Source organism: Sorex araneus, chromosome 4 (genome assembly GCF_027595985.1).
Source record: "Sorex araneus isolate mSorAra2 chromosome 4, mSorAra2.pri, whole genome shotgun sequence".
Taxonomy (NCBI): domain Eukaryota; kingdom Metazoa; phylum Chordata; class Mammalia; order Eulipotyphla; family Soricidae; genus Sorex; species Sorex araneus.
In genome coordinates this window covers 97,850,136-97,861,946 of record NC_073305.1, presented here as the reverse complement: position 1 = coordinate 97,861,946, position 11,811 = coordinate 97,850,136, and the positions used below count along the sequence as shown (strand labels likewise).

The following is an 11,811-nucleotide window of genomic DNA, read 5'->3' as shown; positions in this document are numbered from 1 at the left end:
TAAGATTAAAAAATCTTATTATAGATAAGATTAAAAAATCCTGAATAGTTGATAATTTTTGTATGCTAGAAAGAACTGTAGCACAGGTAGTTTCTTTTGTAAAACATGCAGTGAATTTCATTACTTATACATTTTTCCCTGTATTTTTTTTTGTATGGTAACTGACAGTTTTCTACTAGTTCTTTTGCCACAAAATAGAGAAAAACAATATTTATGTAAGAGCATGATGGCAGCAGCTTTTGGACAAGCCCAATTTACATGGTACATTGCTCCAAAGAGTGTTTGAGTAGAAAATACAGAAGCACTATACAAACCCACTATTACATTTGAGAAATCATTAGCCTCAAAGAAATAATAATGGTATGCTATTAAAACTGTGAATACATTTTCAGTATCTGTATTGAAAAGAATTTATAAATATGTAAATTTCATTCAACAAATTCAAAATAAAATGCACTAAAAAACTGATATGTAGACAAAAGTTTATTTACACCATACAACATTTTAAATATTTTATACACAGCTGCAGCAGAGAAAGCTACTCAGAGCTTTCTAGAGAAAACTGCAATAATAAAGATGTGAAATATATTATTCATATAAAAGTGAGATTATTACTTTATTGCATTTAAAGCAATGAAGAATGTAGCTCAACAAACATTCATTTAATGACAAAAACTTTGCTTTTATATTATAAAGTAAAAAGTGTAGTAATGGCCAAACAGACTGTTATAAACTTTAAAAACTGCATAAATATATACATTGTGCTTCATGGTGAAGTTTTCTGAAAACTAAACCATATGAAGCGGTTACAACATGAATCGTTGCTTGAGGTTTATCTATAAAGATTACCTTACAAATCCATTCCACGGGTACTTACAACACAGGATGGTCAGAACTGTACACCTGGTCCTCTGCACTAGTCTGACTAGTGAGAAGTCACCATATGCAAACATCACTGACATTTGGCACATGAAGGTCCTGACATAGGGGAGTCACACTGTCCAGATAGAAATGTCAGGCTTCCCAAGTCTTAAGTGTCAGTTCAATAAGCTGTTTTGTTTCCGCCTCGGTCTATTTACTTTGTTAAACTTCTGTTTGAAAGTCCCCTTCTTGCACGTCCAGAGGTAAATTCAGACACTTCTCCCACTCGGCTGGCCTTAGTTCCAAAGCATCCTTTGCCTCTGTATCTAAGACATTGATTGTGGTGTAATGTTGGTATTCACTGGGGTTTTTGAAAGTGTCCCATGGATTCTTGTTTGGTGCTGGGTTTTCCTGTTAAGAGAAGGGACAGAATCATTTGTTTGATTACTAGGATTGCTGCTTGTTGAAGTTTTCAAGGAAGAGTGTGTTTGTAAGCTTCATCCCATTTACATGATTCAGAGATGATTTTAAATTGTGGCCAGCTGCAGGAAATCATTTTGGGTTTAGTTTTCTTTCACTGAACAAACTGATGAACACCTTGAGTTATCCTATCATTTCTCAGCAATCAAAGAAAATAGCACTAGAGGAGGCAAAGCAGATTAATGTTTGTTTGAACATCGTGTGAAATGTCAGTATGGTTTATATTAAGGTAAGAGTAAATGTGGGAAGTTTATTTTGAAAAAACTCTTTGATGGACTAGCCAATATTTGGGATATGTGATAGAGAATATTGTGTAACATGCTACACAAACATACCACAGTTCATAAAACAGAATTTCTTTCCTTAGTATTTCCTCAAGTATTTCTTCTCTATTTCAGACTCAAAAGGCAGCTATTTTCCTTTGTTTTATATTTGGGTAACTACTTATTTAGTAAAAAGAATTCATTCCTCTCTTCAAAGATCAAAAATTAAAAAAGAAACAGCCAGAATCCAGAAGTATAATGGGTTCAACCAAAGTATCTACAACTACCATTCCCCCTTAGATTTCATAAGTTAGACTCTCCTATATGCTTTGATATATACTAACTTAGACTTAGACCTTAGTAGTCACTAAACAAATATGTGATTACTTTGAGATTTAGTGACCTTAGTAGTCACTAAATAAATATGTGATTACTTTGAGATTTCAAGAGCCTTATATTTTTATTATATTTTAGCAATAATTTGGAGGGGGGATATACTGCACCTGGCTGTCTTTAGAGGGCCATATGTGGCAGATATCAGACCTGGATTGACTACATTCAAGGCATCCAATTATAGTCAAGGCATTCAAAGCATTCAATTGACTACATTCAACCTTACTCACTGTACTGTCTCTCTGGTCCCTGAACTTTAAATTACTGTTGTTCAAAATTTCTGTGAAATAAGAAGATTTGTATGGAAATAGACTAAATTGTACTAGTAGCATCAAAGAATAAGAAATAAAGCATGATTAAAATTTCCATAGGAAAATTAAAAGCTAAATACAAAAGTCTATAATTGCTAAATACATCCTTGAGCATCATTCTTACTCTCCTTTTTCCATCTCCAGCTCTTAATTTATTATAATAAATTAATTGGTAGAACATATAACAGATACTTTAGTTAGTTTTTGGGTTCCACTCAGTATATAATATTTTTACTTATCCATATATAGGAATATTTATTGACAGACATTTATAATTGATATCTTTAGTACTTGCTAATCTTAATCACAAAATACACACAAAAGTAAATAGTCAATAAAATATAAACCTTTATAATGCATTAGGAAAAGTGTAGGGGATTAATTTCACTTAAGTCTAAAATCCCTCCCTTTTCTTCTTGTTCATTTCTTCCCTATTTATGCGTTTTCTTTAAACTTTTATTTATCAGCTGGTTTCTCTGTTCTGAGTATCATATTAAGCACTCAGAAAAATACAGAAAAGCAGCATGTCCTCTAGGGAGCCCAAGATTTAAAGCCTGATAAATGCAGGTTCAAGTCTCACTAATTCTGTTTCAGATCAATGTGACCCTGAGAAATTTTGTTGATTTTGCTGAACCTCAACTTTAGCAGGTGCACAATATAGGTTATTTTTTTAAATTGTGGGACAACAGCATTGATAAAATATTAGTTATCTACTTTGTCAAGTTGCAAAAATTTTTTATGTAAAGGGGTCTAGATTAGCACTTGGTATTTAACAAATGAACATTGTATATTAACCAGTTAATATGAAGGTCTGCATGTTCCAAACAAACTATTAAAGTTTGATTTATATCATTGTCAATATTCAGGACCTACAGAACTGTGTCGTGGATGTGTTTTGAGCATTCAGAAGAGGGTAGACTGGTGGATAATTTCATGGGAGACACGTGGAACTTTGAGGGAAAATATTAGGGCTCACATTGCAGGATATAGTTCTGAAGTTTAATCAGGTTTGGTTAAAGGTAAGGCATCTGCGTATCCATGCTAATAGAAAGGGAAAAATCCAGAGAGCCTGGGAATGAGACAACTCAAATTGCAGGAAAAGCAGGTAGAAAGTGAACTAAGAGGAAGATAATAAGGGGCTTTGTACTGTTCACAATAGCCAAAATCTAAAAACAACCCAAGAGCCCTAGAACAGATGACTGGTTAAAGAAACTTTGGTACATCTACACAATGGGATATTATGCAGCTGTTAGGAGAAATGAAGTCATGAAATTTGCTTATAAATGGATAGGCATGGAGAGTATCATGCTAAGTGAAATGAGTCAGAAAGAGAGGAACAGACATAGACATAGAAAGACTGTGCTTATTTGTGAAGTATACAGCAACATAATATGAGGCTGACACCCAAAGACAGTAGATATAAGGGTAAGGGAGATTTCTTCATAGCTGGAAGCCTGCCTCATGAGCAGAGGGGAGAAGGCATCTGGAATAGAGAAGGGATCACTAAGAAAATGATGGCTAGAGGAATCGGTCGGGATGGGAGATATGTGTTGAATGTAGATAATGGACCAAACATGATCACCTTTCAGTATCTGTATTGCAAATCATAATGCCCAAAAGTAGAGAGAGAGTAGCATAGCACTGTCATCCTGTTGTTCATTGATTTGCTCGAGCAGGCACCAGTAATGTCTCCATTGTGAGACCTGTTGTTACTGTTTTTGGCATATCAAATATGCCAAGGGTAGCTTGCCCCGTGAGGGATGGAGGAATTGAACCTGGGTTGGCTGCATGCAAGGCAAATGCCCTACCTGCTCTGATATCTCTCCAGCAGAGAGAAAGTATGGGGAATATTGTCTGCCATGGTGTCAGGGGAGGGTGGGAAAGGGGGGGGTATACCCAGGATATTGGTGGTGGGGAATGTCCACTGGTGGAGGGATGGGTGTTTGATCATTGTGAGACTGTAACCCAAACATGAAAGCTTGTAACTATCTCACAGTGATTCAATAATTTTTTTTAAATGGGGGGCTTTGTATGCTAATTAGTCAATGTTGAATGAAATTTTTTGGCAATAGTTGCACATTTGGGGACACCATGGTGACTTGAGTCATCAAGTAAATCAAATCATAGAGTAAATTTATGTATCTTAGATAAGGGCTTTGTTGAATGTAGCTTTCTGTGGATCTTCAGTTGACAGCAAGTTCCATTCAGTCCTAAAAGGACCTGAGACATGTAAAATGATAGTCCGTGTGCTTTGGAAATAGGAATTCCATTATACTTGGAACAGATTTGATTTTCCTTTTCTACTTCAAATGAAGGTGAGTTTTAAATGCTGTCCAGAGTCTAGATTCTAACTCCAAGAATGTTATCACCAGTAAATGGTTGCTGAATTTCTAAGCACATCTATTAGTAGGCAATCTTTAAAAAAAAAAAAAGTTGACTTATTCATTTCCTCTGGCAATCCCTTGCACACTTGGCTGAACTTTAGTGTGTTACCACTGCTCACAGGGCATCTACGAATTAAAATGAGGAGAGAAGCTTCATGGAATGAGAGCTGGTTGATAGTCTCTAGCTACTGATCTGCTACATGACTGGGTGCATGTAAACAGAGGGCCTCCAGACTCTTCTATAGAAGAGTGTAACAGTTTCAGTCCCTCAACTAAACTTCAAACTGAAATGCAAGACATTATGTTATTTGACAGTGAGAGACAAAAGGACTTCCGTCTTAGGTTATATAACATAGCTTCATAAAGAGATACAGAATATGAGAACTCATTCAAAATATGGCAGAGTTGCCTGGACATTTCCCCCAGTTCCTGGATCCAGGAGAAGACTAACTGTCATTTAGGAATACATGCCCTGCCTTTAATCTTCCAATACCAAGGACAAAGCAAAAGAAAACATATATATTCTACAAGAAAAAAAATGAAAAATCTACTTGGGAGAGGAATACATCTTAAAGGTGAATAGTTTATGAGACACATAAAGTGTTTTTAGCAATGCCTTTTCTTTTGTAGTTTGATTTTAAAGGCTATTCTATATGAAAGCAGAAAAATGGATTAAATAATCTTTTGATTTTTCTACAATTCTTAAAATTCTACATAATTACCATCATTTGCAATGCCAGGCAGGTGTTAGTAGCCAGAATAAAAGAGTATTTGAAATTTTTAAAAATGTCTTTTCTCCATTCAATCATGAAATTTTTCATTAGCAATATGCCACTGCAAATTATGTGACTGAATTAAAAATAATGAACTCACTCACATGCTTATAAAGAACCCATTTTCTTTTCAGGTATTTCAAACAAGATTTAAACTGCAACTGTAATTCTATCTTCCCGGTTTTGTCCTTCCCAATGGTAAATATATATATACATATATCCTCTAGAAAAGGCATAATTTTTTAGAGATGTACTGTAATTAGTAGACTATTTTAGTTGTCCAGAAATTGATATGGTCTTAGAATCTCAGATGTTGGGAGAAAATGTCCATCTAAGAACTAAAGAAAAGCATGACCCAAAGGAAAATAGTGTCTCATGATTGTGCAAAGAATTCTTAGATTTAAATATTAGTTTTGTAACATTTGAACATCCCACACCCTTTGGAAAGTGTTGGGAGACCCTAAGAAAACACAATGATAATGTTTTGTAGGCTCATTTTAAAAAAAACCCTAAAGTCCCTGAGTCGGGTAATTTGCTGGGATTCATATAGTTCTTGGTTGAGCTTTGATTGATTTCAGAATTTATGGTCTAGTACTTTCGCAAATAATTATGTAGACTTTTCTGGAGTTATGACTCTGCCCTGTACATAATAATTGCAAAATATCATCTAATTTAATGAAATTCTGTCATAGCGTTGTAAGTTTGTAAACAAATAACAGTCACAATCAATAATCAAAGATGACAGTGTTGATGTATGTACCAAATGACTTCTGGGAAATATCTATGACTCTGACTTCAGGTAATAGTCATATAAATTACTACATTTTCTGAGAGTAAAGGGGCCAAATGAGGCCAACACATATTTAATACATGTCCAATTCTAATTAAAGCTTATAAAAACATTTAAAATCCAAGTAAAATGCTTAAACAGTATTACTCCTAATTTGCTTATTCAGTAATCATTTTAATATATATTTGTAATTCTAGGAGCTCCTAAGGAGGAAAATTAGCTGCCATCTAGAATGGTGCCGGACAATGATGAAGGTAAAAAACATTCTCACCATACTGCTTGTATTTGGTATATCCCGAAATCTGTCCAAAGTTTGAAATTTCTGATTTAGTTCCTGAAATAGTTCCATGTGCCTCTTCCTTGTATGCATGACCTTCTAAAAAAAAAGAAAGAAAGAAAAGAAAAAAGGGAAAAGAAAAAGAATAAGATGATTCTCTATTTCTAAGCTTATTTATATAGTAAGAAGTTAATACTTCAACTTTAATGAGAAGGGAAATCAAGTATGGCTGGAGGCAGAAGGCCCCAAGAGATACTAATGCAAGTGAGTTGCACCAAATCTTAGTCTCATAGTCAGCAGTTCTTGAATGTGAAGAATTGTTTTTTTTTCCTTTCACTCACAAGATTACCAAAATAGTTTTCTCTTGTGGCCACATCAAAAATGTAACAGTCGTTTCTGTGTAACACTTTCATCATTCAAAAGTTAAAGCACTTTACAAAATTGTTACAGCATAAAAAAATGTTTAAAAAATTTGGACTTGCAAAGCACCGGAATGTTCTAATGGTTGTCATGGGAAATATTACTTTTTAATGTTTTATTTCTGTAGACACAAAATCCTAGCTGGCTGTAATAAAGGGGGAGAAATAGTTCAGATCCTCCCATTTAAAACTGACTCAAAGCACTAAAGTGTCTGAAATATATGTGGTATCTAAAATCTTGTATTTTCTATGTGAATTATTATTGAGCTTTGCAGAGGGCAAATTTGACCCATAGGTTTCATATATTTGTTTATGAGATGGCACAAAAACTTAACAATTAGGGAGCAGAGCATAAATTGTGTGGTTGATGAGCCTTTAAAATCACAGATACACAAGCATTAATAATCATGCATGGTTAAGCCCCTTTACTCAGCATCATGATTGAATAGAGTTATAAATAAAAAATGACCTTGTGATAAGTTAATCATGGGCTGAATATTTTCTATTATAGAACATTTAAAAGCATACTAACAAAAGTTATATCATAACTTCCTTACTTATTTTTAATGCATATTATAAAGGAAGAAACACCTCCCTCAACTTTTTTAAAAAGTTAAGCAACAGTACTTTAGTGATTGTTCAAGGCTTTGCCTTCATATGTTTCAAAAATTACCATTTGTTCATGATAATTAACGAATATTCTGTATTCATACCTATATCATGATTTGGACATTTTGCCAATTATATTAATTACCAACGATTTGCAAAAGCAGTGACTTGTTTTGGAAAAAGGAATATTTTTTTGGAGAGTTGAAATGCATAACTTTCTTTTGAAAAGATATTTGCTGAAAACATTATATAGATTAAAAGAGAAACAAATTGAATCTTTAACATTTTAGAAACCTTATTGTCTTTTTGTCAATTTTATTTTCCTATATTTACTGTATGATAGAAACACAATCATGAACAATTCTGTAACTGTGAATCTCATGATTCAATAAAAAAGTAACAAAATATTAGCTGAAGGAGAAATTAGAATTGAATACATGGTGCTAAAAAGAGTGAAAATAATTTCTTATATGTATTGGATTTGTACTTGTGTAATACTATTTTATATTTTCATCAGCCCACTTTTTAGCACTAGGAGTTGCTATTGAAGAATCACTGGTTGAAGATGAGAACACAGTAATATTATCATGATAGGGACATCATGATAGAAATCAATTAGAGTGATTGACTTCCCATCATGTTGGGGGAGAGTACAGGGAACAGGTTTGCAGGATTTACAGAGAAACATCAGGCAAACATAATCTGACTAGTGACAGCTGATAGAGATTTATGTGGAGAATTTGCATAAGCCACTCAATAAAGGAATTTGAGGACTGCATAACTGGCAAATAGTCTACCGTTGGCAACTATTTCCATGAACTACTAGGTTCTAACACATAGACTAATGCACAAATTTGATTGACAAGGAATGCATCTCTTAAAAATCCTATAGTTGCCAGAACAATGATTCTGAATCTATTACACAAATAACTTTTTTTATTAAAATGAATCTTAGAACATAGAGTGTTTTTCAGCTATGATTCAGAAGGAATGATGTTTAACTACAGACATTTCTCTAAAGATTTTGCAATTATGGGCCCAAGAGACTGATAAATTGCTTGCTTGGCATGCTTCTGGCTTCAATTTGATCCCCAATACTATATATGTCCCCCTGAACACTGCCAGGTATGGCCAACACCAACCCCAACAAAAAAGCTATCACATAGTTAATAGGTATATTAGTACCACATGTGCTAAACAGTAGGTAAATGCAAAATTCAGCAGTTGTTTTATCTTTTATAGGTTGAAGTATAAAACACAAGATAACCATTAATCACACAAATCAAATGTAAAATTAAGCTGTAGCAAGAAAAACAAATAGTGCTATTATAATAGTGACAGGGAAATATTAAAGCTAAATTCAAGCAAAGCAAATTTCCAAATTTTTACATGATTTTTTTTAAGGTGGGGAAACAACACCAAACACCGCTTAGGACCTACTCTTAATGAGTAATACGTGTATCTTTTTTTCACTCTTTTTAAATTTTATTAGTCAGAATTTCTAATATACGTTTTCAGGTTTTTTTGCTCAAATAACTTTTTCTCAATTAGATCACCTCTGTTTAAGGACATAGGACTTATATTAAGTCCTGAGACTACTGGGCATATCAGTTTTAGGTCTATTTAATTATCTGTGAGCACAAGAGAGGAGCCTCAGTTTGCATTGGGTAACTATGTCTTCTGTGTTATAACTATCAACTGAAGTCTCTACTGTGCCTGGTCAGGAGGAGTATTCCAAATCATTTCAATAATAAATTGTGAAAGTTTGTCTGTGTCTTTCAGCCAAATATATCCCAGAAAAATTACATATTAACTGATTCAGGCTTTTATAATCATATTTTGGTCAAATGGGCAGCACCTACCAATGAACTGATGCGATTATTTTGAGGCACTGGGTCGTCTGCTAAAAGCATACTCAGAAATGCATATGTAAATATAATGTTAAGTAAAAAATAAGGCAATTCTCAATATTCTACATAGATACATAGTAATTACCTGAAATGATAAAGTTCAAGGAGCCTGGGATAATTATGAAAAAGAAGAACCTGAATGCCAAAATCTGGGGTGTTTTCTACCTATGAACATTAATTGCTAATACATTCTCAAGCCAGATAATCATTGTAATTTGAAATGATACTCTTGGCAGAGCCATAAATCACCATAGAAATGATGGCCCGGTGTTTCTGATAAATGTACCATATTTAAGCTTTCAACTGACATTTTATATATCTGTGAGAGACTGAGTCAGATTTTTGCTAGCATGATTCTTTCTATCAAATATCACAGGCATTTTTTGCAACAGAGATGCACGTTTGGTAATGATTTTCACTCAACATTTTGAAGCTGTATGTAACCCTCTGTACTATCTGTTCAGCCTCAATTTGTCTCTTCTTATCCTCCCTGCCAAATGTCAACTCATTCCAGTTTGAGACGGATGTGTTTACAGAATATATTAAACTTATTAAAAAGTTTCAAAGAAATCTTTGACTTTATTTTTATTTTTTAAAAAATCAGTCATTATTTATTTTATATATATTTGATCACTGTATCACTGTCATCCCATTGTTCACCAATTTACTTGAGTGGGCAAGAGTAACGTCTCCATTCATCCTAGCCTGAGATTTTAGCAGCCTCTCCTTAATCATCTTCTCCCAATGATTGGAGGCTCTTTTCAGGGTCAGGGGAATGAGACTGTTATTGTTACTGTATTTGGCATATCAAATATACCACAGGGAGCTTGCCAGGCTCTTATGTGCGGGCGGGATACTCTTGGTAGCTTGCCGGGCTCTCCCAGTATATATATATATATATATATATATATATATACATATATATATATATATAATCTTTTGCATAGTACATCTTAAAGAAATGTCATTTCTGTATGGACACAGAAAGACAGTTAATATTATGCTTTTGTAGCTTAGGATTTAATTGACTTCGAGTAATATTTACTCTTGGGCATCACTTTCTGAACTCAGTTGCTTTTATTTCCTAGCACCCCAAAAACAGGGTTCTGATGAGGGACTGAATGGACCCAGGGCAAGCTATAAGCTGCCCTGTCATCAAAATAGTCCAGGTCAAAGCACCACAATTCTCAACTATAAGTTGAGAGCATGGTCATAGACAAATGCTGTCACGATCCAAAAGTAAAGATGAGACTAGGACCCTGCTGGGGTTAGGAAGACTAACCTGACCTGAGGACTGTGGTCTGGAATACATAATGAGATGTCCTCAGGAAGAACCGACTTTAAGTTTGATATATATCTTACTGTGTTCATACTGAATGGCATTGCTAGAAATATTAGATATATTTATTTAATATATTGTTCACACCCACAGTGCTCAGGTTATTCCTGGCTGTGCACTGGGAATTATTTCTGGAGATGCTTGGGAGACTGTATGGAATGCCAGGGATCAAACCCAGGTCATCTGCATGTAAGGCAAATGCCCTATCTATCTATCTATCAATTTATCTATCTATCTATCTATCTATCTATCTATCTATCTATCTATACTATCGCTCTAGCCCCTATTTTATTTTTAACATAGAATGGATAATATTGTCTATGACAATTTCAGAATGGATATTTGGAATGGAATTCTAAGAATTCCTTTAATTAAGTTCTCAGACTATTTTTTTTATTTTTTTATTTTTTTATTGAGTCACCATGTGGAAAGTTACAAAGTTTTCAGGTTTAAATCTCAGTTATACAATGCTCGAATACCCATCCCTTCACCAGTGCACATATTCCACCACCAAGAATCCCAGTATAGCTCCCCCGCCACACCCCTAACCCCCCCACGCCACTAGCCCCCCCACCCTTAGCCCCCTGCCTGTGTAACTAATAAATTTCACTTTACTTTCACTTTGATTGCATTCAATATTTCAACAAAACTCATTATTATTGTTTGGAGAGTCTCTCCCTTAAAGTCAGACCTGCTGAAAAGGAAGCATTAGATAATTTGTTTTCCATTGCTGAGGATGAAGAAGTATGAGGTCGAGTGACCACACTTAGCGGCCTCTCGGTTTTGGGTTTCTGTATTTTAGTAACTATGTCCAGAGAGATATCTGCCAGAAGTTGCATCATTGCCAACTTGTACTTCTCAGTTGCATTATATTCCACATATGAGTGCAATCTTTCTATGTCTGTCTCTTTCTTTCTGACTCATTTCACTCAACATGATACTTTCCATGTTGATCCATTTATATGCAAATTTCATGACTTCATGTTTTCTGACAGCTACATA

General features: G+C 34.3%; 1 protein-coding gene across 4 annotated transcripts in view; it reads right to left on the bottom strand.

Moving 5' to 3' along the window:
• Nucleotides 1–465: 465 nt before the first annotated feature.
• Nucleotides 466–11,811, bottom strand: part of ADGRB3 (adhesion G protein-coupled receptor B3) — an 823,957-nt gene continuing 812,611 nt past the window's right edge. For all 4 annotated transcript variants that reach the window (XM_055134853.1, XM_004605882.2, XM_055134855.1 and 1 more), the window contains 2 exons: nucleotides 6,527–6,631; nucleotides 466–1,272 (listed from right to left, as the gene is read on the bottom strand). In XM_055134853.1, the coding sequence (XP_054990828.1) occupies nucleotides 1,084–1,272; nucleotides 6,527–6,631 (294 nt within the window). In that variant the 3' untranslated portion in view covers nucleotides 466–1,083. The remainder of the gene's footprint in view (nucleotides 1,273–6,526; nucleotides 6,632–11,811) is intronic.